The 26,330-nt window shown below is 43.1% G+C and overlaps 1 protein-coding gene across 1 annotated transcript in view; it reads left to right on the forward strand.

Moving 5' to 3' along the window:
• The window catches only part of mical2b (microtubule associated monooxygenase, calponin and LIM domain containing 2b), a 114,945-nt gene that overhangs the window by 85,178 nt on the left and 3,437 nt on the right, over positions 1-26,330 (forward strand). The window contains 7 exon segments of the mRNA XM_064929457.1: positions 8,680-8,745; positions 12,658-12,764; positions 12,867-13,587; positions 13,590-13,658; positions 13,921-13,991; positions 15,387-15,482; positions 16,626-16,722. Coding sequence (XP_064785529.1) covers positions 8,680-8,745; positions 12,658-12,764; positions 12,867-13,587; positions 13,590-13,658; positions 13,921-13,991; positions 15,387-15,482; positions 16,626-16,722 — 1,227 coding nt within the window.

A 26,330-nucleotide genomic window follows, 5' to 3' on the forward strand; every position in this document is an offset into this window, starting at 1 on the left:
ATTGGAAAACTTCATGCATCCTTTCAATTTCTTAATCTTTTGTTTCAGTATTCCCAAGCTTATTTTTGGGTAAAATTATTTAATTTTTTTTGTAATCCAAAAAGGATCCACTAAAAGCACTTGACTAGACTTGGCAGGACTGCTAAGGTTGTGTGTAGTGCCTGGTGTGCTTGTGTTTTGTGGAGTCTGTTGGACGGAGTCCTGCTTGTTTTTGAACTGCACTGCTATATTGCTCCTGTGAGGCGTGTAATGAAGATGGCAAACATTTTATTTTTTTGCATCTCACTAGTTTTTTTTCTAAAATGATTCCGGATGTAATTTTGTTGCTATATTTTTGTTTTAGAATCTTTTTTCACACCATTATTTGGTAGATTTTTCTAATGCAGTTTAATGGGACACATTTTGATTTTAGATGAATCTGATTTAAACTCTCATTGTTGTAAAATATTAGATAAGTCTGTAAACACAGAGGATCCTCATGTTTATCTCTGGCACCAGGTAATGTAGCAAATTCTTCCAAAGAAAGATTGTTTTTCTTTTAAATATTTAGGTATAGTTCTTTGCTTTTGTGCTGCTTGGATCACAAGACTTGGATTTGACGCACATTTTTGCACATATTCTAATATGCAAATGATCCCAGGAATGTTTGTTCTGAAGTGTTCTGAATCAATAGCTTGGTCTGGTAGTACAGTTATGACTGGTTTTCAAAAGGATTGCTAAGTGTTGCAACAAAGCTTTTATTTTATTTGTGATTCTTCATATTTTTAGGTCATGTTTTCCCTTCCATATTTCTCACATTTCCTTTCTCCTCTTTCGTTCTTATGTTTCAAATTCCATTACTGCAACCTGTGATTGGTATCTTAAATAAATCCCACGTTACACACACACACACACACACACACACACACACACACACCAATCATTGTCACAGGCTGAATCGTTATGGCAGGAAGTTGATGTCCTACTTGGGTCTCGTGATCAATATTGTTGCTTTGCATTCGCTGCCTCCATTGCTCTTTGTGACCACTCATTAACCATTCACGTTGAGAACGCAGCATGGGTCCTGTGTATGGCAACAGGTTCATTCCATTAGACACACATTTGTTCAATAATTGAGTATGTTTCAAAAGCCTTCCATTCTTCCAAGCTGTTCTTTCTGACCTCTCTAACGCACAACGTGTTTCTTCAAGTCTTTTTGTCTGCCCCATCTGATGATAACCTCCATTTCCACGTCTATGTCCCCCTGTGATTCTCTGTTGCAGAAGGCGCTTATCATTCAGAAACCTTCTCAAGGACTCATGTTCCTCCTAACACAAAGCTGAGCTCATTGCTCATTTATTTTACCTTTATTTAACTAGGCAAGTCAGTTAAGAACAAAATCTTGTTTTCAATGACGGCCTAGGAACAGTAGGTTAACTGCCTTGTTCAGGGCAGAACGCCAGATTTGTACCTTGTTAGCTGGGGGATTCGAACCTGACATTCACCCACATGAGAAACACATTACTCTGAATTCCCCCTAGCTTCAGCCATACAGTTGAAGATGGAAGTTTACATACACTTAGGTTGGAGTCATTAAAACTTGTTTTTCATCCACTCCACACATTTCGTGTTAATTAACAAACTATAGTTTTGGCAAGTCGGTTAGGACATCTACTGTGTGCATGACACAAGTCATTTTTCCTACAATTGTTTAGAGCTTATTTATCTTATAATTCACTGTATCACAATCCCAATGGGTCAGAAGTTTACATACATTAGGTTGACTGTGCCTTTAAACAGCTTGGAAAATTCCAGAAAATTATGTCATGCCTATCAGAAGCTTCTAAAGCCAAATTGACATTTCAGTCAATTGGAGGTGTACCTGTGGATATATTTCAAGACCTACCTTCAAACTCAGTGCCTCTTTGCTTGACATCATTGGAAAATCAAAATAAATCAGCCAAGACTGGTTCATACTTGTGAACAATTTCCAAACTTCTGAAGGTACCACGTTCATCTGTACAAACAATAGTACACAAGTATAAACATCATGGGACCACGTAGCCGTCATACCACTCAGGAAGGAGACTCGTTCTGTCTCCTAGAGATTAATGTACTTTGGTGCAAAAAGTGCAAATCAATCCCAGAACAACAGCAAAGGACCTTGTGAAGATGCTGGAGGAACCGATACAAATGTATTTATATCCACAGTAAAACTAGTCCTATATCGACATAACCTGAAAGGCAACTCAGCAAGGAAGAAGCCACTGCTCCAAAACTGGCATAAAAAAAGCCAGACTATTGTTTGCAACTGCACATGGGGACCAAGATTGTACTTTTTGGAGAAATGTCCTCTGGTCTGATGAAACAAAAATAGAACTGTTTGGCCATAATGACCATTGTTATGTTTGGAGGAAAAGGGGGAGGCTTGCAAGCCGAAGAACACCATCCCAACCGTGAAGCACGGGGGTGGCAGCATCATGTTGTGCGGGTGCTTTGCTGCAGGAGGTACTGGTGCACTTCACAAAATAGATGGCATCACGAGGAAAGAAAATTATGTTAATATAATCCAAGATGGCATAGCAGTCAGACGTACTTCGTCCTCGTCTTGTCGTGTCCCGTGTATGTGTGTCAAATCAAATTTTATTTGTTACATACACATGGTTAGCAGATGTTAATGTGAGTGTAGCGAAATGCTTGTGCTTCTAGTTCCGACAATGCAGTAATAACCAACAAGTAATCTAACTAACAATTCTTAAACTACTGTCTTATACACAGTGTAAGGGGATAAAGAATATGTACATAAGGATATATGAATGAGTGATGGTACAGAGCAGCATAGGCAAGATACAGTAGATGGTATCGAGTACAGTATATACATATGAGATGAGTATGTAAACAAAGTGGCATAGTTAGTGGCTAGTGATACATGTATTACATAAGGATGCAGTCGATGATATAGAGTACAGTATATACGTATGCATATGAGAAGAATAATGTAGGGTAAGTAACATTATATAAGGTAGCATTGTTTAAAGTGGCTAGTGATATATTTACATCATTTCCCATCAATTCCCATTATTAAAGTGGCTGGAGTTGAGTCAGTGTCAGTGTGTTGGCAGCAGCCACTCAATGCTAGTGGTGGCTGTTTAACAGTCTGATGGCCTTGAGATAGAAGCTGTTTTTCAGTCTCTCGGTCCCAGCTTTGATGCACCTGTACTGACCTCGCCTTCTGGATGATAGCGGGGTGAACAGGCAGTGGCTCGGGTGGTTGATGTCCTTGATGATCTTATATATATATGTATATGTGTGTATGTGTGTGTATATATGTGTATATGTGTGTATGTGTAAAAAAAAATATCTATCTTCGCATATCTTTTATATATTTTCTTTTCCACAAAATCAACGTCAAAACACTCCTGCAACCTGCCTCACCAATTTATATATTAAAAAAATATTATTTACCTCAAATCTGAAATCTACAATGGAAGCTAGCCAGTTTACTGGCTAACGTTAGTATTCGGCTAACCACGGTTGGTGGTCATCAGCTCTCCTTTAGCTCGAAAAGCTATCGCCAGTTTTGTACAACGCGACTCAGACTAGATCATACCGGACCTATTTTTCTCTCCATTTCCCCGGAGTTCAACCGAAAACTCTGGACATTTATACCTGGATCTCGCGGCGAGCTAGCTGCTATCTGTGTGACTATTGGCTTACGTCGATTCCGGAGCAAACATAAATGATTCCGGAGCTAGCCAGCTGAAGAGTTCCATCAGCCACTCCTGGGCTACAATCACCTATCAGGACCCGTTTTACTGCCGATGCGGAGCCCCACCGGGCCTTCACAACTGGACTACCGACGTTATCTGCCCGAGGGAGTTCTCCAACTGGCTCATCCGTCGCGACGTTACCTGAACGCCCATCTGCGGTCCACTAATCATTAGCAGCCGATTAGACAGCTATCTGAATAGGTCTATTGGACAATATTTCTTGGGTCACTATAACTATATCTATTTTGCCAATTGGATTGATCCCCTCTACCACACGGAACCCCACTAATCTACCGACGGAAACGCACGAGGTGGCTAAAAACAGACCTCCATCCTATGCTAGCTTGCTACCGATGGCCCGGCTAGCTGTTTGAATTGCCGTTACCCCAACCAACCTCACTACTCACTGGACCCTTATGATCACTCAACTAAGCATGCCTCTCCTTAATGTCGATATGCCTTGTCCATTGCTGTTCTGGTTAGTGTTTATTGGCTTATTTCACTGTAGAGCCTCTAGTCCTGCTCATTATACGTTATCCAACCTTTCAGTTCCACCACCCACACATGCTATGACATCACCTGGTTTCAATGATGTTTCTACAGACAATATCTCTCATCACTCAATACCTAGGTTTACCTCCACTCTATTCACATCCTACCATACCTTTGTCTGTACATTATACCTTGAAGCTATTTTATCTCCCCCAGAAACCTCCTTTTACTCTCTGTTCCAGATGACCAATTCTCATAGCTTTTAGCCGTACCCTTATCGTGTTCCTCTGGTGACCTGCAGTGCCTGGTTCCACTCCTATTCCCCAGGCCCTCTCTTTTGATGACTTCTGTAACCGTAATAGCCTTGGTTTCATGCATGTTTACATTAGAAGCCTCCACCCTAAGTTTGTTCTATTCACTGCTTTAGCACACTCTGCCAACCCGGATGTTCTAGCTGTGTCTGAATCCTGGCTTAGGAAGACCATCAAAAATTCTGAAATCTCCATCCCAAACTACAAAATTTTCAGACAAGATAGAACGGCTAAAGGGGGCGGTGTTGCAATCTACTGCAAAGATAGCCTGCAGAGTTCTGTCCTACTATCCAGGTCTGTACACAAACAATTTGAACTTCTACTTTTTAAAAATCTACCTCTCCAAAAAACAAGTCTCACCGTTGCCGCCTGCTATAGATCACCCTCTGCCCCCAGCTGTGCTCTGGACACCATTTGTGAACTGATTTCCCCCCATCTATCTTCAGAGCTCGTGCTGCTAGGCGACCTAAACTGGAACATGCTTAACACCCCAGCCATTCTACAATCTAAGCTTGATGCCCTCAATCTCACATAAATTATCAATGAAACTACCAGGTACCACCCAAAAGCCGTAAACACAGGCACCCTCATAGATATCATCCTAACCAACTTGCCCTCTAAATACACCTCTGCTGTTTTCAACCAAGATCTCAGCGATCACTGCCTCATAGCCTGCATCCGTAATGGGTCTGCGGTCAAACGATCACCCCTCATCACTGTCAAACGCTCACTAAAACACTTCAGCAAGCAGGCCTTTCTAATCCACCTGGTCGGGGTATCCTGGAAGGATATTGACCTCATTCTGACAGTAGAGGATGCCTGGTTATTTTTTTAAATGCCTTCCTCACCATCTTAAATAAGCATGCCCCATTCAAGAAATTTAGAACCAGGAACAGATACAGCCCTTGGTTCTCTCCAGACCTGACTGCCCATAACCAACACAAAAACATCATATGGTGTTCTGCATAAGCATCGAACAGCCCCCGTGATGTGCAACTTTTCAGGGAAGCTAGAAACCAATATACACAGGCAGTTAGAAATGCCAAGGCTAGCTTTTTCAAGCAGAAATTTGCTTCCTGCAACACAAACTCAAAAACATTCTGGGACACTGTAAAGTCCATGAAGGATAAGAACACCTCCTCCCAGCTGCTCACTGCACTGAGGATAGGAAACACTGTCACCACCGATAAATCCACTATAATTGAGAATTTCAACATGCGTTTTTCTACGGCTGGCCATGCTTTCCACCTGGCTACCCCTACCCCGGTCAATAGCACTGCACCCCCCACAGCAACTCGCCCAAGCTTTCCCCATTTCTCCTTTCCCAAATCCAGTCAGTTGATGTTCTGAAAGAGCTGCAAAATCTGGACCCCTACAAATCAGCCGGACTAGACAATCTGGACCCTTTCTTTCTAAAAATGATCAGCCGAAATTGTTGCAACTATTAGTAGCCTGTTCAACCTCTCTTTCGTATCGTCTGAGATTCCCAAAGATTGGAAAGCAGCTGCGGTCATCCCCCTCTTCAAAGTGGGGGACACTCTTGACCCAAACTGCTACAGACCTTTATCTGTCCTACCCTGCCTTTCTAAGGTCTTTGAACAAACAGATTACCGACCATTTCGAATCCCACCATACCTTCTCCGCTATGCAATCTGGTTTCAGAGCTGGTCATAGGTGCACCTCAGCCATGCTTAAGGTCCTAAACAATATCTTAACTGCCATCGATAAGAAACAATACTGTGCAGCCGTATTCATTGACCTGGCCAAGGCTTTCGACTCTGTCAATCACCACATTCTTATTGGCAGACTCTATAGCCTTGGTTTCTCAAATGATTGCCTCGCCTGGTTCACCAACTACTTCTCAGATAGAGTTCAGTGTGTCAAATCGGAGGGCCTGTTGTCCAGGCCTCTGGCAGTATCTATGGGGGTGCCACAGGGTTCAATTCTTGGGCTGACTCTTTTCTCTGTGTACTTCAATTATGTCGCTCTTGCTGATGGTGATTCTCTGATCCACCTCTACGCAGACAACACCATTCTGTATATTTCTGGCCCTTCTTTGGACACTGTTAACAACTCTCCAGACGAGCTCCAATGCCATACAACTCTCCTTCCGTGGCCTCCAACTGCTCTTAAATGCAAGTAAAACTAAATGCATGCTCTTCAACCGATCACTGCCTGCACCTGCCCGCCCGTCCAACATCACTACTCTGGACTGTTCTGACTTATATGTGGACAACTACAAATGCCTAGGTGTCTGGTTATACTGTAAACCCTCCTTCCAGACTCATATCAAACATCTCCAATCCAAAGTTAAATCTAGAATTGGCTTCCTAGGTATATCAGGTATATCTCTCTGGTCACCCCCAAAACCAATTCTTCCTTCGGCCGCCTCTCCTTCCAGTTCTCTGCTGCCAATGACTGGAACGAACTACAAAAATCTCTGAAACTGGAAACACTTATCTCCCTCACTAACTTTAAGGACCAGCTGTCAGGGCAGCTCACAGATTACTGCACCTGTACATAGCCCATCTATAATTTAGCCCAAACAACTACCTCTCCCCATACTGTATTTATTTATTTATTTTGCTCCTTTGCACCCCATTATTTATATCTCTACTTTGCACTTTCTTCCACTGCAAATCTACCATTCCAGTGTTTTACTTGCTATATTGTATTTATTTTGCCATCACTGACTTTTTTTGCCTTTACCTCCCTTGTCTCACCTCATTTGCTCACATCGTATATAGACTTGTTTATACTGTATTATTGAGTGTATGTTTGTTTTACTCCATGTGTAACTGTCGTTGTATGTGTCGAACTGCTTTGCTTTATCTTGGCCAGGTTTCAATTGTAAATGAGAGCTTGTTCTCAACTTGCCTAATTGGTTAAATAAAGGTGAAATAAAAAAATGTGGATATATTGAAGCAACATCTCAAGACATCAGTCAGGAAGTTAAAGCGTGGTCGCAAATGGGTCTTTCAAATGGACAATGACCCCAAGCATACTTCCAAAGTTGTGGCAAAATGGCTTAAGGACAACAAAGTCAAGGTATTGTATTGGCCAACACAAAGCCCTGACCTCAGTCCTATAGAAAATTTCTGGGCGGAACTGAAAAAGCGTGTGCGAGCAAGGAGGCCTACAAACCTGACTCCGTTACACCAGCTCTGTCAGGAGGAATGAGACGTAATTCACCCAATTTATTGTTGGAAGCTTGTGGAAGGCTACCTGAAACGTTTGACCCAAGTTCAACAATGCAAAGGCAATGCTACCAAATACTAATTGAGTGTATGTAAACTTCTGATCCACTGGGAATGTGATAAAAATAAATTAAAGCTGAAATAAATAATTCACTCTACTATTATTCTGACATTTCACATTTTTAAAATAGTGGTGATCCTAACTGACCTAAGACAGGGAATTTTTACTAGGATTAAATGTCAGGAATTGGGAAAAACTGAGTTTAAATGTATTTGGCTAAGGTGTATGTAAACTTCCGACTTCAACTGTAGCTATTTCCCTGTTCTCGCTGCCAACAGCATTGGCCTTGTAGCAGCCTAACTTCTCTCCCAGCATCATAACAGGCGTCAGTCTGGATGTCTAGAGCGTGTAGGATATGATTCCATCCATATAGCTATGTAGACTTTGTTTATTAGGGTCTGAGGGAGTGAGTGATTTAGGAGCAGCCTGCCATCCTCTGTTTCCCCCTGTGTGAGATCCCACTCCTCCAGTTAAGGCTCTGAAATCTGGGTGGGGCAGACAAAGCCATTCACTCACACTAAGTGATTATTTGTCTTGGCATGGGGAGCGCTGAGCACTGGGACTGGCCTGAACATTCTGTCCGGCTGCACAGATAGGGCTGCCAATAGGCCACAGCTGTTCTGTTCTCCACGCCTCATTTGCTGGGCTCAGTTGAAAGGTGTTGCGACGCCACCCCATGGTTGAATGGTAGTTGCCTAGCACCCTAAAACTGTATAGAGACCTCTTATTCTCTTACATAAACCATAGTTCTACATTTACAAGTTGACAGTGTTTGACAGATATCCAGTTCAAATGTGTTGCCACAGTAGTGTTGACGCAGATCAATACTGTATGTGTTGTGATACGGGTTATGCCCACTCTCCCTGCAGAACATTCCAGTACCAAGTCATCCCTCCCATCTGGGAACAGCAGATGGAAGAGGAAGATCCGTGCTAGTGAGTAGACCACCTCTGCATGATCCTTATATCTGTCCTATCTATATCACCTCCTTATCCTCCTACAGGCATTTCACCCCTTTTAATTCCCTGATGTGGTGTTACAAGCTCTGATATTTGTGTTTTGTAAAAGTGTTAGAATTTTCACTGCAATGCATAGAGGGCTATTGCAGCTGGGGCCTATGGTGCTCTGGTAATGTACTTCATTAATAATCCCAATGAGAAAAAATGACAGTACACTGACTGATGGTATTGAAGTCTTGCGTGAGAATCTGAGTTAAATGAAAGATTTAGAAGCTGAAGTGAGATCTCACACACACTAGAGGGAGCTGGTGTTCTCTGGGAAGAATATTTTTCATTTTTGTTTTGGTCTAGAATTGTCTACAATTGAATTAGATTCTTGTTTGGACAAGGTTACTTTTTGGGACAGACCGCATTATAACTGCTCTCTTGCTGATAAAACATGATTCTGGTTACTTCAACTCTATCGAACTGTAAAGGTTTTGCATACGCTATTTGATCATTCATGCGTAATGACCCTTATTATACACAATGACAACACAGGTTGTGTGTGTTAATGAGCATGTATCTGAGGAGCGTGTTAAGTCTGATCTACCAATTTCAGTTTAGTCCACCAGAAAAGACAGAACAAATATTAAAACAGATATTATGGTTAAACTCAAATATACGAATTGAATTATTATTATTTTTACATCTCTTTAAGAAGATTTTTTTAACTGTAATTATCTTTGTAAATAGGACTGATGGAGTTAGTGCATTCAGTCAGACCCCTTGACTTTTTCCATATTTTGTTACGTTACAGCCTTATTCTAAAATTGATTAAATCGTTTCCCACCCCTCATCGTTCTACGTACACTAGCCCATAATGACAAAGCAAAAACATGTTTTTAGAATTGTTTGCAAAAAAAACAAATTGCATTTACATAAGTATTCAGACCCTTTACTCAGTACTTTGTTGAAGCACCTTTGGCAGCGATTACAGCCTCGAGTCTTCTTGGGAGGTTCTCCCATTCTCTGCAGATCCTCTCAACTGTATGCTTTCATTGGCTGGCCCTCACTACATATTTGTCGACAAACCCACTGGCTCCAGGTCATCTATAAGTCTTTGCTAGGTAAAGCTCCGCCTTATCTCAGCTCACTGGTCACCATAACAACACCCACCCGTAGCACGCGCTCCAGAAAGTATATTTCACTGGTCATCCCCAAAGCAAACACTTCCTTTGGCCGCCTTTCCTTACAGTTCTCTGCTGCCAATGACTGAAACGAATTGCAAAAATCACTGAAGCTGGAGACTTATCTCCCTCTCTAACTTTAAGCATCAGCTGTCAGAGCAGCTTACCAATCATTGTACCTGTACTCAGCCAATCTGTAAATAGCACACCCAACTACCCCAACCCATATTATTTATCCTCTTGCTCTTTTGCACCCCAGTATCTCTACTTGCACATCATCATCTGCACATCTATAACTCCAGTGTTAATGCTAAATTGTAATTATCTTGCCGCTATGGCCTATTTATTACCTTACCTCCCGACTCTTCATTTACACACACCGTATATAGATTTTTCTATTGTGTTATTGACTGTACATTCGTTTGTTTGTAACTCTGTTGTTTTTTGTCGCACTGCTTTGCTTCATCTTGGCCAGGTCGCAGTTGTAAATGAGAACTTGTTCTCAACAGGCCTACCTGGTTAAATAAAGGTGGAATAAAATAACGCTCCAGTCAGAGGTCCTGAGCCCTCTGCAGCAGGTTTTCATCAAGCATCTCTCTGTACTTTGCTCTGTTAATCTTTCCCTCAATCCTGACTAGTCTCCCAGTCGCTGCTGCTGAAAAACATCCCCACCGCATGGTGCTGCCACCACCATGCTTCACCTTAGGGATGGTGCCAGGTTTCCTCCAGACTGTGGCACTAGGTATTCAGGTCAAAGAGTTCAGTCTTGGTTTCCTCAGACCAGATCATCTTGTTTAGGTGCTTTTTGGCAAACTCTAAGCGGGCTTTCATGCTTTTTACTGAGGAGTGGCTTCCGTCTGGCCTCTCTACCATGAAGGCCTGATTTGATGGAGTGCTGCAAAGATGGTTGTCCTTCTGGAAGGTTCTCCCATCTCCACAGAGAAACTCTGAAGCTCTGTCACAGTGACCATCGGGTTCTTGGTCACCTCCCTGACCAAGGCCCTTCTCCCCTGATTGCTTAATTTGGCCGGGCGGCCAGTTCTATGAAGAGTCTTGGTGGTTCCAAACTTCAATGTTAGAATGGTGGAGGCCACTGTGTTCTTGGGGACCTTCAATGATGCAGAAATGTTTAGGTAGCCTTCCCCAGATCTGTGCCTCGACACAATCCTGTCTCTGAGCTCTACGGACAATTCCTTCAACCTCATGGCTTGGTTTTTGCTCTTACATGCACTGTCAACTGTGGGACCTTATATAGACAGGTATGTGCCTTTCCAAATCATGTCCAATCAATTGAATTTACCACAGGTAGAAACATCTCAAGGATGATCAATGGAAATGGGATGCACCTGATCTCAATTTCAAATATCATAAGTGTCTGAATACTTATTTTTATAAATGTGCTAAAATGTCTAAACCTGTTTTTGCTTTGTCATTATGGGGCATTGTGTGTAGATTGATAAAGAAACAACAATGTAATCTATTTCAGAATAAGGCTGTAATGTAACAAATATGTCAAAAGTGAAAGCATCTGGAATACTCTCCGAATGCACTGTATCTCACACATGCAGCTAACAAAGTACATGGAAAGTCTGCTCTACCCAAAATTACAACCAACTAAATGCAGCATTACCACAAAAAATGGAAGAGGGAAGGGGAGAAGGAACTTGTCTGGCCGCCCTGCATTAAAGACCAAAATTGGTTAAGGAAAATTATGATAAATGAAAAAATATATCAGTTTTATTTCAGGACCCCAAAAAATTACCGCTATGGTCATATAGATTGCAAAATAGTTTGGATAAATTTTTCGATGTACCAATTCCATGCCACATGGTTTATGAATTTTTTTTCAATTTTAAATTATTATACAAAATTCTTGCAACCAATAGAATTTTGTGTGTGCACACACACACACACATCCCAGCTCTGTAGATTTTGCTACGAAAGACAATCATTAGATAATTTGTTTTGATACTGTCCATACATAGCTTGTTTTTGGTCACAGGTTCAGGAATGGCTGAAGAATTGCAACATTTACCTGGAGCTAACTGCAAATAGCACTGCCAGGTGATTTGAAAAATCATAGTCAATTGCTCAATAATATAATACTCTGTACTTAAAAACATTTTTTTTTAATCTTTAGAAACTATGAGAATAGCAAGGTTCAGAACTTTTGTGAAACATAACAGCACAGTTAAAAATATATGTCAAATTAACACCAAAACTGGATGTGGTTCAAAGATGGATGGGAGGAGTTGAGTGGACCTGACGGGTTGGACAAAGTAACCAATGTAAAATGTTCAGAACTTTTGAAACAGTACAGTTAAACATATATGGCAAATGAGATGGTCTTCGGAAGTAGATGGGAGGGGTTGTGGGTAGCTGAAGGATGGGACTAAAAACAAACAAAAGATAACCATTGTAAGATATACTGTGTCTGTATTTATAAAGCATGTTTAAGCTGGAAGTTGAAGCCTAAATGGTGTTGTTCATTAGTTTACTCCAATTAGGGGAAACTAATAAAGGAAAATATATACAAATAAAAAAGGTGTGTATGTATATATATTTAAAACACACACACACACATAATCTGTGAATTGGGCAATGACGCAGACATTTACATTTATGGAAGCCACAATCTGTCTGCAATATTAAAGTCTGACCTACAGTAGCTGCATGAGCTCTGATCAAGCATGTTGTCTGTTGTACTCTACTCCTTCAGCTCTCCCTCTCATCCTGGTGAGGCACTTCTCACGTGAAAAAGCTGCAGAAAAAGAGGAGCCCAACATTGAAGAGGCCAACTCTGATTTTGAGGAGATTGAACCACCGGTAAAGCATAATATTCAAACAGATACTTAACCATTTCCTGTGATATATAAACATTTCACATATTGCAACTGAGCAATAAAACAGGACTTTGTCTTTGTTCAGCAGGTCTCCCATGATGGTCCTAAACCACCTGCAGATTCTCAGAATCAGAGTTCATCGATGGGTAAAGAAGAGTGCCCTGTCACAAAAGTGCCCCAGCTGGAGGAAGCAGTCGGCCGTAAGAAAAGGCTGACACTGTCCCTGTCTGAGAGAGAGAAACTCCTGGACTGGAACCTGGCTACTCGAGAGGAGGCCCAAGGCCCTGGAGGAGGAGATCCTTCCACACATCCCAAACCTGGGGACCAGATCCCCCCGAAAGACCTATTGCCTCAGATAGAGGCAGAACCAGTCCCAGCTCAGCCCCAGCCAGCTCAGCCCCAGCCAGTTCCGTCCGCATTCCAGGTGTGGGCCAATGCTTTCAGGAGATCTTTTGGAGTATCAAGGACAACAACAGACTCCAACACGGTTGTCACCAGGAGGAAAAACAACAGTCCCACCAAGCGTAGGCCTCTGTCTGATGGAGCCTTCAGCTTTCGCTCCCTGATTGGGGATACGGCCCAAAGCCAGGAGGCCCAACCAGTGGAAGTGGGGCCGAAGAGCCAGCCATCCCCACATCCACTCAAGGCCTCCATGGGTGACAGACCCACAGACCTGCCCACGCTACTGGAACAGGTCTCCCTAAGCAGCAACAAGTCTGTAGGATCCTTCACCACAGACGACATGGCTTCACTGCCGCCCAGGAAGCTCAACTTTTTCTCCTCCCTGAGGCTGAAGAAGAGGGGGGACCGGAGAGCGTGGGAGTGGGAGGTCAGGAGAAGGACATCAGGACCATCCTGTCCAACATCAGGAACCAAGGTCAGGGGTCAGGACTCAAGCGAGGATGTGATGAGAGTTATGATATATGCTTCTACTCCCTTGTCATTGTTGAATTTCACATAGAGCTAATAAATGCTACAGTGCTATTAATACAGTACATGCTATAAATGAGAAGATTACTATAGTAGCCTATACTTAGTGTTTTAATGTAAATAACATAGTTGAAGTGCGTGTACAACTACTTTCTACAGTTTTTGACCACTGCTTCAGTCTGTCCTCATGTTCCCTCATCTATATACAGCCTCCAGCAAACAGCAGAAAGATGAGTCCGACTCCTCAAGTGACGATGAGCACGTCCCAGCCAAACAGAAGGTAAGGGCCCTGTTCCAAAACTCTTACATGCATCAATCCTTCCTACCTTCCTCTGAAATAATCACTGACAATGTATGGGTCTAATCCTGAATGCTTATTGGTTAAAACCGCATTCCAGCCTGTGTCTATTCCACAAGTTACCACCGGCTAAATTTGTGACGTTAAAATGCCTATTTACAGTACTCTGTTGCGTATTCAGATGGTATCCACTGTCGCATCAGCCCAGCCAGGCAATTTATTAACTTGATCTCCACTATTAAAAGCATTTAGACATTATCTTACATTTAGTTTTCAACATCGGAGATTTGTATAAACCTTGCAGTCTGTCTCTGATATTTGCAACAGCGTTTCTCAGCCATTGAAATCATGAATCAGCTGACATCATTTTTAGGGATATATATACAAAGAAATATTCATTGAAAAAAGGTCAAACGAAACAAAGTGCAGCTAATTTGCAGTCTAGTTTCAGTTTGAAGTGATTGTGTTAGCTGTGTTGTTGGCTAGTTCCTCTGAACAGCAATGTACTGACGAAAGAGCACATTTTCTATGCAAGGCGAAATCGTGCCTCATTACTTCATTGTTATGGATGTATTCAAATAAATGTCTCTAGAAAACACCTTATGCAAATATAGCTACTTTGCTGTTATTATGGCTGCATTCTTTGATGTGACTAAGTTAGCCGTAGTTGGCTGGCTAGCAAGCAAGGGATAAGAATTTTGCCAGACAGTTTGGAAATGGAACTTTTAGGACAAACGATCGGGTTGCGTCCATAGACAGAACAAAAAGACTGAACGACAGGGGACAGGGTCTCATCTTTAGCAACAGAACCGATAGAACGAACTAAACATAATAAATGAAAATAAATGACAGGTGAAAGCTTACTTACACCAATCCATGTCATGTCAGATCAGTGATTTTAAAAGCAGCTCTCCTCAAGGCGGAGGATACAGAAGAGACATGAAGAGACGGGTCAGGACCCGAGAACAGATAATCCATACTCCATTAGAGAGGCTTTACTGGGAAGGCTGAAGAAGCACATCATGACCTGCTCATATCACCTTACATACGGGGAGGAAATCCCAATCTGGTGTTGTAATAGGTCTTGGCCATGGCTTCATAGCACACCACACACATACCACCCTCTTTTTTTGAGCACCAGTTTGCAGCTCTCTGTTAGGAACTGCCTTGTTTACTTAACAGAATTACTACCACTGCCACTTTCAAACCATCTCTGCTACTTCCGCCAGGATCAAGTGCAGGTCAATCGCATGACTGATAAGATACTGTGTCAGATTGATACGCCCAGACCCCTAATAGTTGGAACTACGATCAGAGGGGTTTAACTCTGGTGGGAGGTAACTGTTGTGTGACACTGTCTTGTTGGTCTGTGTTTAGTTCCATGGGAGCTCGGAGAGACAGAGGAGGAGACGGGAGAAAACTGTGATTCAACAGGCCAAGCGAGAGCAGCTGAAGAGGCTCCACAGAGCCCAGGTACTGTAGAGCACATAGACAACAAAACAGCACTACCACACCAGAGGCCTTCCGTTTTCATTCGCCATTCATTTACATGTTTTATATTTAAGCAATAAGGCCCGAGGGGGTGTGGTATATGGCCAATATACCACGGCTAAGGGCTGTTCTTATGCATGACGCAACGTGGAATGTCTAGATACAGCTCTTAGCCGTTATGTTCAGTAATCCACAGGCTCGTGCGGTCACGACGGGGCAGACACAAATTCCAAATAGTATCCGTAAAGTTCTTACAATCATGTCAAACGTTTTTATAATCAATCAATTTATGATCAATCCTCAGTTTGTTTTTACAATAATAATCAATAATATTTCAACCGGACCGTAGCTTTTTCAATAGGAGAGGGAGAGAAAATGTCTGCTCCAAGCTTTTGGTGCATGCAAAACTCTGCTGGCACCCAGCCATCCAATGACGCGATGTGATCGTTCTTGCACAGAATAAAAGGCTGAAACTATGTCTAAAGACTTGTTCACACCACGTGGAAGCCATAGGGAAAGGCATCTGGTTGATATCCCTTTAAATGGAGTGAAGGCAGGAAATGGAACAGAGAGCTTTCAGGAAAAACAGCACCTCCAGGTTGGATTATCCTCAGGTTTACGCCTGCAATATCAGTTCTGTTATACTCACAGACAATATTTTGACAGTTTTGGAAACTTTAGAGTGTTTTCCATCCTAATCTGACAATTATATGGATATTCTAGTTTCTGGGCCTGAGAAATAGGCAGTTTCATTTGGGTACGTTTTTCATCCAAACATCAAAATACTGCCCCCTACACTAAACAGGCTTGTCGGTAAGCATTTCACGGTAAGGTCTACACTTGTTGTATTCGGCACATGTGAAAAAGTTTTGATTTGAATTAGAGCAGTAAAAATACATGTTTTGTCATACCCGTGGTTTACAGTGCCCCACAGCTGTAAGCCAATCAGCATTCAGGGCTCAAACCACCCAGTTTATAAGGATTCTCGCAAACATTTGACTCACTAATGATCTCTTCCACAAATGTATTTGATTTGTTGGGGTGATCAATGGGATATAAATATTGTGTGTTGAGCCATTGTGAGGCTGCCTTGGTTGAATCTGACCTGGTGTTTATTGTGTGAAGATCATTCAGAGGCAGCTGGAGGAAGTGGGGGAGAAGCAGAGAGACCTGGAGGAGAGAGGGGTGACCATTGAGAAGGTCCTTCGAGGTGAAGCCCCAGGTGAGCCACACTGTCCCAACAGAATGCACCTTTGTCATCTCATGCTGTGTGGATTGATTGCAACAGCTGCACCGCGTATGAGTGATGCAAATACACAAGTGTATCCATTCGGTTGACGTAGCTCTATGACTCAGGGCCAGAGCAATTTATGAAATTATGACAAAGGAATGGAGGGGTTAAAATCAGAATGTTCAGTAAGTGAGTGTTATGTCCTTGAATCAGAGTGGCCTTATCTCGGAAGGTAACACACAAAGACATGGCACATGAAGACTGAGCTATGCACAGAGAGTGGAGAAAGTTTGACGTCAGCCAAGAACATATAGTTGAGACATGAAAACACTGGATTCAGAATGACCTATGCTCAGGAATAGGTTTCCTGTTTCTGTGAGGTTTACAAGTGGCAATGCTTTTCTAATAATTATTTCAATTTCCTTCTCTAGAGTAGTCCAAGTCTAGAGTCAGAACTACATTGATGCCTTTGCTAGGAAAATGCATAATAAAAACTACCAAATTATAGTCATTTGCATTCAACCAAAATAACAATTTTAAGTTGAAATTGTTGAGAAATCACTGCAGTTGCAATTGGCCTTGTGAAGAGAGGAAGGAGGGGGGAAAGCTTTCCCATGTTTCATTAGCCTTGCACATGGTGATATACAAGTTAGTCATTAAAGACAGCTACTTTATAATGAAAAATGGTTATTCCTGCTAGTATTTTAAAAAGTCATCTTTTCATACTGGTAATCATATTCCTCAAAGGTAAATTGTGTTTTGCCAGAATTGTAAATTAGAAATGTGTTTGTTGCTTCTGCACTCTCCAGATAAAGAATGATTGAGAGTTTAACCATAATTAGCTGTTACTTTTATTATAATTTCATTAAATTACAGTGCATAAGAGCACACAAATGTAGCCCTGAGTAATGCAGTTGTTTCATCCAAGTTTGTGTCCTTCTATTGTTAAATGGAAAGCACATCTCCTGTGTAAAGACCTTTTTGAACTCATGTTTTGTTCTATAGTCAGGCTCAATGTTAAAAGCCTCCTCAGAGACTGAGTGTCTGTGGTCTAAGTACCATTGAGTACAGTGAATGGCCTTGCAAATTCTGATTGAAAAACTACAGGGAGAGTGTCTCTTGTGATGCGGGCCTGAAGGGCAGCGGCTGCAGTGGCAACCATTGTGCCGGTTTACATGGCTTTGTTTGGATAATTGAATTAAGGCAGAGGCCGAAGGTCTCATGGCTCAATAGGCTCTTTGTTCATTGATATTATTCACAGACTCCGACTGGATTGCAAGAGGGTAGGAGTAGGTGTCTGACAATGACCTGAGTGTATATGATTGGCAAGATTCTAAGTATGAAAAAGTTTTGGATTTTTTTTTGTCAGTCTTCCTTCATTTGTCTTTGTTCAATTTCTGGATGTTTGCAGGGGTATTTGAAGGCCATGGTCACAGTGCTGTACAGTATATGGCAATTGGGAGAGAAAAGGTTTCCTACACAGTTGAGAGAAAACAGTCTGACAATGAAGACCGAGCATAATGGTTCATTTAAAAAAAAAAAAAAAAAATCTGACATATGATATATATATATATATATATAATGGTATATATATATATATATATATATATATATATATATATATATATATATATAAAACCAGGTAGGCCAGTGGAGAACAAGTTCTCATTTACAACTGCAACCCAGCCAAGATAAAGCAAAGCAGTGCGACACAAACAACAGTTACACATGGAATAGACAAATGTACAGTCAATAACAGAATAGGAAAAAAACTATATACAGCTTGTGCAAATGAGGTAAGATTAGGGAGGTAAGGCAATAAATCGGCCGTAGTGGCAAAGTAATTACAATTGAGCAATTAAACACTGGAGTGATAGATGTGCAGATGATGATGTGAAATTAAAGATACTGGGGTGCAATGGAGCAAATAAATAAATAACAATATGGGGATGAGGTAGTTGGATGGGTAATTTAGAGATGGGCTATGTACAGGTGCAGTGATAGGTGAGCTGCTCTGACAGCTGATGCTTAAAGTTAGTGAGGGAGATATGAGTCTCCAGCTTCAGTGATTTTTGCAGTTCGTTCCAGTCATTGGCAGCAGAAAACTGGAAGGAAAGGCGGCCAAAGGAAGTGTTGGCTTTGGGGATGACCAGTGAAATATACCTGCTGGAGCGCAGGCTACGGGTGGGTGCTGCTATGGTGACCAGTGAGCTGAGATCAGGCGGGGCTTTACCTAGCAAAGACTTATAGATGACCTGGAGCCAGTGGGTTTGGCGACGAATATGGAGCGAAGGCCAGCCATTGAGAGCATACAGGTCGCAGTGGTGGGCAGTATATGGGACTTTGGTGACAAAACGGATGGCACTCTGATAGACTGCATCCAATTTCTCTATAGCATCCAATAGAGTGTTGGAGGCTATTTTATAAATGACATCGCCGAAGTCAAGGATCGGTAGGATAGTTTTACGAGGATATGTTTGGTAGCATGAGTGAAGGATGCTTTGTTGCGAAATAGGAAGCCGATTCTAGATTTAATTTTGGATTGGAGATGCTTAATGTGAGTCTGAGAGGGGGAGTGTACAGTCTATGCAGACACGAAGGTATTTGTAATTGTCCACATATTCTAAGTCAGAACCATCCCGAGTAGTGATGCTGAACGGGCGGGCAGGTGCGGGCAGCGATCGGTTAAAGAGCATACATTTAGTTTTGCTTGCATTTAAGAGCAGTTGGTGGCCACGGAAGGAGAGTTGTATGGCATTGAAGATCGTCTGGAGGTTAGTTAACAGTGTCCAAAGAAGGGCCAGAAGTATACAGAATGGTGTCGTCTGTGTAGAGGTGGATCAGAAAATCTCCAGCAGCAAGAGCCACATCATTGATGTATACAGAGAAAAAATTCAGCCCGAGAATTGAACCCTGTGGCACCCCCATAGAGACTGCCAGAGGTCTGGACAACAGGCCCTCCGATTTAACCCACTGGAATCTGTCTGAGAAGAAGTTGGTGAACCAGGCGAGGCAGCAGTCATTTGAGAAACCAAGGCTGTTGAGTCTGCCGATTTACAGAGTCGAAAGCCTTGGCCAAGTTGATGAATACGGCTGCACAGTATTGTCTTTTATTGATGGCGGTTATGATATCGTTTAGGACCTTGAGCGTGGCTGAGGTCCACCCATGACCAGCTCTGAAACCAGATTGCATAGTGGAGAAGGTACGGTGGGATTTGAAATGGTCGGTGATCTGTTTGTTAACTTGGCTTTCAAAGACTTTAGAAAGCAGGGCAGGATGGATATAGGTCTGTAACAGTTTGGGTCTAGTGTCTCCCCCCCTTTAAAGAGGGGGATGACCACGGCTAGTAATAGGGGTTGCAACAATTGCGGTGGATAATTTTAGAAAGAGAGGGTCCAGATTGTCTTGCCCAACTGATTAGTAGGGGTCCAGATTTTGCAGCTCTTTCAGATTATCAGCTATCTGGATTTGGGTGAAGGAGAAATGGGGGAGGTTTGGGCAAGTTGCTGTGGGGGGTACAGGGCTGTTGACTGGTGTAGGGGTAGCCAGGTGGAAAGCATGGCCAGCCGTAGAAAAATGCTTATTGAAATTCTCTATTATCGTTGATTTATTGGTGGTCACAGTGTTTCCTAGCCTCAGTGCAGTGGGTAGCTGGGAGGAGGTGCTCTTATTCTCCATGGACTTTACAGTGCCCCAGAACTTTTTCGAGTTCGTGCTTCAGGATGCACATTTAGCCTTAGCTTTCCTAACTCAAATCAAATCAAATTTTATTTGTCACATACACATGGTTAGCAGATGTTAATGCGAGTGTAGCGAAATGCTTGTGCTTCTCGTTCCGACAATGCAGTAATAACCAACAAGCAATCTAACTAACAATTCCAAAACTACTGTCTTCTACACACAAGTGTAAGGGGATAAAGAATATGTACATAAAGATATATGAATGAGTGATGGTACAGAGCAACATAGGCAAGATACAGTAGATGGTATCGAGTACAGTATATACATATGAGTATGTAAACAAAGTGGCATAGTTAAAGTGGCTAGTGATACATGTATTACATAAAGATGCAGTAGATGAGAGAGTACAGTATATACGTATACATATGAGATGAATAATGTAGGGTTGACTGGGTTGTAGGGTTGACTTATATTAGGTAGCATTGTTTAATAAAGTGGCTAGTGATATATTTCACTACATTTCCCATCAATTCCCATTATTAAAGTGGCTGGAGTTGAGTCAGTGTGTTGGCAGCAGCCACTCAATGCTAGTGGTGGCTGTTTAACAGTCTGATGGCCTTGAGATAGAAGCTGTTTTTCAGTCTCTCGGTCCCAGCTTTGATGCACCTGTACTGACCTCGCCTTCTGGATGATAGCGGGGTGAACAGGCAGTGGCTTGGGTGGTTGTTGTCCTTGATGATCTTTATGGCGTTCCTGTAACATCGGGTGGTGTAGGTGTCCTGGAGGGCAGGTAGTTTGCCCCCAGTGATGCGTTGTGCAGACCTCACTACCCTCTGGAGAGCCTTACGGTTGTGGGCGGAGCAGTTGCCGTACCAGGCGGTGATACAGCCCGCCAGATGCTCTCGATTGTGCATCTGTAGAAGTTTGTGAGTGCTTTTGGTGACCAGCCGAATTTCTTCAGCCTCCTGAGGTTCAAGAGGCGCTGCTGTGCCTTCTTCACGATGCTGTCTGTGTGGGTGGACCAATTCAGTTTGTCTGTGATGTGTATGCCGAGGAACTTAAAACTTACTGCCCTCTCCACTACTGTTCCATCGATGTGGATAGGGGGGTGTTCCCTCTGCTGTTTCCTGAAGTCCACAATCATCTCCTTAGTTTTGTTGACGTTGAGTGTGAGGTTATTTTCCTGACACCACACTCCGAGGGCCCTCACCTCCTCCCTGTAGGCCGTCTCGTCGTTGTTGGTAATCAAGCCTACCACTGTTGTGTCGTCCGCAAACTTGATGATTCAGTTGGAGGCGTGTGTGGCCACGCAGTCGTGGGTGAACAGGGAGTACAGGAGAGGGCTCAGAACGCACCCTTGTGGGGCCCCAGTGTTGAGGATCAGCGGGGTGGAGATGTTGTTGCCTACCCTCACCACCTGGGGGCGGCCCGTCAGGAAGTCCAGTACCCAGTTGCACAGGGCGGGGTCGAGACCCAGGGTCTCGAGCTTGATGACGAGCTTGGAGGGTACTATGGTGTTAAATGCCGAGCTGTAGTCGATGAACAGCATTCTTACATAGGTATTCCTCTTGTCCAGATGGGTTAGGGCAGTGTGCAGTGTGGTTGAGATTGCGTTGACTGTGGACCTATTTGGGCGGTAAGCAAATTGGAGTGGGTCTAGGGTGTCAGGTAGGGTGGAGGTGATATGGTCCTTGACTAGTCTCTCAAAGCACTTCATGATGACGGAAGTGAGTGCTACGCGCGATAGTCGTTGGGAACAGGAACAATGGTGGCCTTCTTGAAGCATGTGGGAACAGCAGACTGGGTTAGGGATTGATTGAATATGTCCGTTTACTCACCAGCCAGCTGGTCTGCGCATGCTCTGAGGGCGCGGCTGGGGATGCCTTCTGGGCCTGCAGCCTTGCGAGGGTTAACACGTTTAAATGTTTTACTCACCTCGGCTGCAGTGAAGGAGAGTCCGCATGTTTTCGTTGCAGGCCGTGTCAGTGGCACTGTATTGTCCTCAAAGCGGGCAAAAAAGTTATTTAGTCTGCCTGGGAGCAAGACATCCTGGTCCGTGACTGAGCTGGATTTATTCTGATAGTCCGTGATTGACTGTAGACCCTGCCACATACCTCTTGTGTCTGAGCCGTTGAATTGAGATTCTACTTTGTCTCTATACTGACGCTTAGCTTGTTTGATTGCCTTGTGGAGGGAATAGCTGCACTGTTTGTATTCGGTCATGTTTCCGGTCACCTTGCCCTGATTAAAAGCAGTGGTTCGCGCTTTCAGTTTCACGCGAATGCTGCCATCAATCCACGGTTTCTGGTTTGGGAATGTTTTAATCGTTGCTATGGGAACGACATCTTCAACGCACGTTCTAATGAACTCGCACACCGAATCAGCGTATTCGTCAATGATGTTGTCTGACGCAATACGAAACATATCCCAGTCCACGTGATGGAAGCAGTCTTGGAGTGTGGAATTAGATTGGTCGGACCAGCGTTGGACAGACCTCAGCGTGGGAGCTTCTTGTTTTCGTTTCTGTCTGTAGGCAGGGATCAACAAAAAGTAGTCGTGGTCAGCTTTTCCTGAAAGGAGGGCGGGGCAGGGCCTTATATGTGTCGCAGAAGTTGGAATAGCAATGATCCAAGCCAAGGTTTTGCCAGTCCTGGTTGCGCAATCGATATGCTGATACAATTTAGGGAGTCTTGTTTTCAGATTAGCCTTTTTAAAATCCCCAGCTACAATGAATGCAGCCTCAGGATGTATGGATTCCAGTTTGCAAAGAGTCAAATAAAGTTCTTTCAGGGCCATCGATGTGTCTGCTTGGGGGGGAATATATACGGCTGTGATTATAATCGAAGAGAATTCCCTTGGTAGATAATGCGGTCAACATTTGATTGTGAGGAATTCTAAATCAGGTGAACAGAAGGATTTGAGTTCCTGTATGTTTTTGTGATCACACCACGTCTCGTTAGCCATAAGGCATACGCCCCCGCCCCTCTTCTTACCAGTAAGATGTTTGTTTCTGTCGGCGCGATGTGTGGAGAAACCAGCTGGCTGCACCGACTCCGATAGCGTCTCTCCAGTGAGCCATGTTTCCGTGAAGCAAAGAACGTTACAGTCTCTGATGTCCCTGTGGAATGCTACCCTTGCTCGGATTTCATCAACCTTGTTGTCAAGAGACTGGACATTGGCGAGAAGTATACTAGGGAGTGGTGCACGATGTGCCCGTCTCCGGAGTCTGACGAGAAGACCGGCTCGTTTCCCTTTTTTACGAAGTCATTTTTTGGGGTCGCCGGCTGGGATCCATTCCGTTGTCCTGGGTGAAAGGCAGAACACAGGATCCACTTCGAAAGTCATATTCTTGGTCGTACTGATGGTGAGTTGACGCTGCTCTTATATTCAGTAATATTCAGAAAGTTGCATATCGCGGGGGCTATTCGATGCTAATGCAGTACGCCACAGGATGTTTTTGTGCAGTCAGGTCTGGAGTGAACCAAGGGCTATGTCTGTTCCTGGTTCAAAATGATTTGAATGGGGCATGCTTATTTAAGATGGTGAGGAAAGCACTTTTAATGAATTACCAGGCATCCTCTCCTGATGGAATGAGGTTAATATCCTTCCAGGATACCCGGGCCAGGTCGATTAGAAAGGCCTGTTCACTGAAGTGTTTTAGGGGGCGTTTTACAGTGATGAGGGATGGTCGTTTGACCGCAGACCAAATATGGACGAAGGCGATGAGGCAGTGATCGCTGAAATCCCGACTGAAGACAGCAGAGGTGTATTTAGAGGGCAGGTTTGTCAGGATGATATCTATCAGCGTGCCCGTGTTTACAGATTTCGGGTTGTACTTGGTAGGTTCATTGATAATTTGTGTGAGGTTGAGGGCATCAAGCTTAGATATAGCAACGAATCAGAAGCATTAGGAGCTGTCCTTCAATCAAACACACTCTACGAATGGGTCTGTTTCATATAATGTAGCTGTAGTCAGTGTAATGCTCAGTGTTAGTATATGTACAAAAAATTACCTTTAGCCTGTTGTCCGCAGGTTACACTGTCATGGAAGACCCAGCCACGACTCATCTTCAATGCTCTTACTGAGGGAAGGAGGTTGTTGGCCAAGATCTCGCGATACATGGCGCTATCCATCCTCCCCTCGGTGCAGTCGTCATGTCCCTTTTGCAGAAAAGCATCCCCAAAGAATGATGTTTCCACCTCCATGCTTCATGGTTGGGATGGTGTTCTTGGGGTTGTACTCATCCTTCTTCTTCCTCCAAACACGGAGAGTGGAGTTTAGACCAAAAGGCTCTATTTTTGTCTCATCAGACCACATAACCTTCTCCCATTCCTCCTCTGGATCATCCAGATGGCCTTTGGCAAACTTCAGACGGGCCTGGACATGCGCTGGCTTGAGCAGAGGGACCTTGCGTGCGCTGCAGGATTTTAATCCATGGCGGTGTAGTGTGTTACTAATGGTTTTCTTTGAGACTGTGATCCCAGCTCTCTTCAGGTCATTGACCAGGTCCTGCCATGTAGTTCTGGGAGGATCCCTCATCTTCCTCATGATCATTGATGCCCCACGAGGTGAGATCTTGCATGGAGCCCCAGACCGAGGGTGATTGACCGTCATCTTGAACTTCTTCCATTTTCTAATAATTGCGCAAACAGTTGTTGCCTTCTCACGAAGCTGCTTGCCTATTGTCTGCTTGCCTAATTTTATCACTGATGACCTTACACCCTCTCTGGTCTAGGCCATTGTGGAGAGGTTGGAGTCTGTTTGATTGAGTGTGTGGACATGTCTTTTATACAGGTAACAAGTTCAAACCGGTGCAGTTAATACAGGTAATGAGTGGAGAACAGGAGGGCTTCTTAAAGAAAAACTAACAGGTCTGTGAGAGCCGGAATTCTTACTGGTTGGTAGGTGATCAAATACTTATGTCATGCAATAAAATGCAAATTAATTACTTAAAAATCATACAATGTGATTTTCTGGATTTTTGTTTTAGATTCCGTCTCTCACAGTTGAAGTGTATCTATGATAAAAAATGACAGACCTCGACATGCTTTGTAAGTAGGAAAACCTGCAAAATCGTCAGTGTATCAAATACTTGTTCTCCCCGCTGTCTGTTGGAGACTGTTGCAACAGGCCAGGGGTTACAGGACCATTACTATGGCCATCTACTTTTACTTTACTGACTTTATTGTCCCATGGGGAAATTTTGTTGTAGTGTCATGTACACATTTAAATTGGCATTTAAATACAATACAAAACAAATTGACAATACAACTTTCATAACAGTTAACATAGAACTAAAAAGAGACTAGCCTGCTGGCCTTACTGGGTCGATAGGAACATTAGCCCGAGCTATTTAGGAGGGATATCACACCTGGCACAAATTATAGTCTCTTTTTCCTGCCGATGGGTGCCCTATACCTGCGCCCAGAGGGGAGTAGTTCGAAGTCCGGGGACAGGGGGTGGCTTGGGTCTAAAACGATTTTGTGAGCCTTGCGGAGGGCCTTAAAGATCTTAAAGATCTCATCCACGCCTGTCTGTTTGACTCCAAGTACCTTGCTTGCTGTGGTAATAATCCTTCTCAGCATATTTCTCTGGTTGACAGTGGCATTGCCAAACCAACAAACAATACAAAAAGTTAAAATACTCTCAATGAATGATTTGTAAAACAGAATAAGTATAGTACAGTCTACATTAAAAGTAGCCCAGCTTTTTGAGAAAGTACAGTCTGACTCTTTTTGTAGATCAGGTCTGTACATTTACTCCACTGAAGCGTATTGTCCAAGAGGACACACAGGTATTTGCATTCCTTTACAATCTCTATGTTCTGACCTCTGATGTTGCAAAGGTAGGTGTTGTACTCTTTCTGAAGTCTATGCACATCTCTTTGATTTTGTTGGTATTGAGGACCAAGTGTGA

The sequence above is a fragment of the Oncorhynchus masou genome, chromosome 22, assembly GCF_036934945.1.
Source record: "Oncorhynchus masou masou isolate Uvic2021 chromosome 22, UVic_Omas_1.1, whole genome shotgun sequence".
NCBI classification, from domain to species: domain Eukaryota; kingdom Metazoa; phylum Chordata; class Actinopteri; order Salmoniformes; family Salmonidae; genus Oncorhynchus; species Oncorhynchus masou.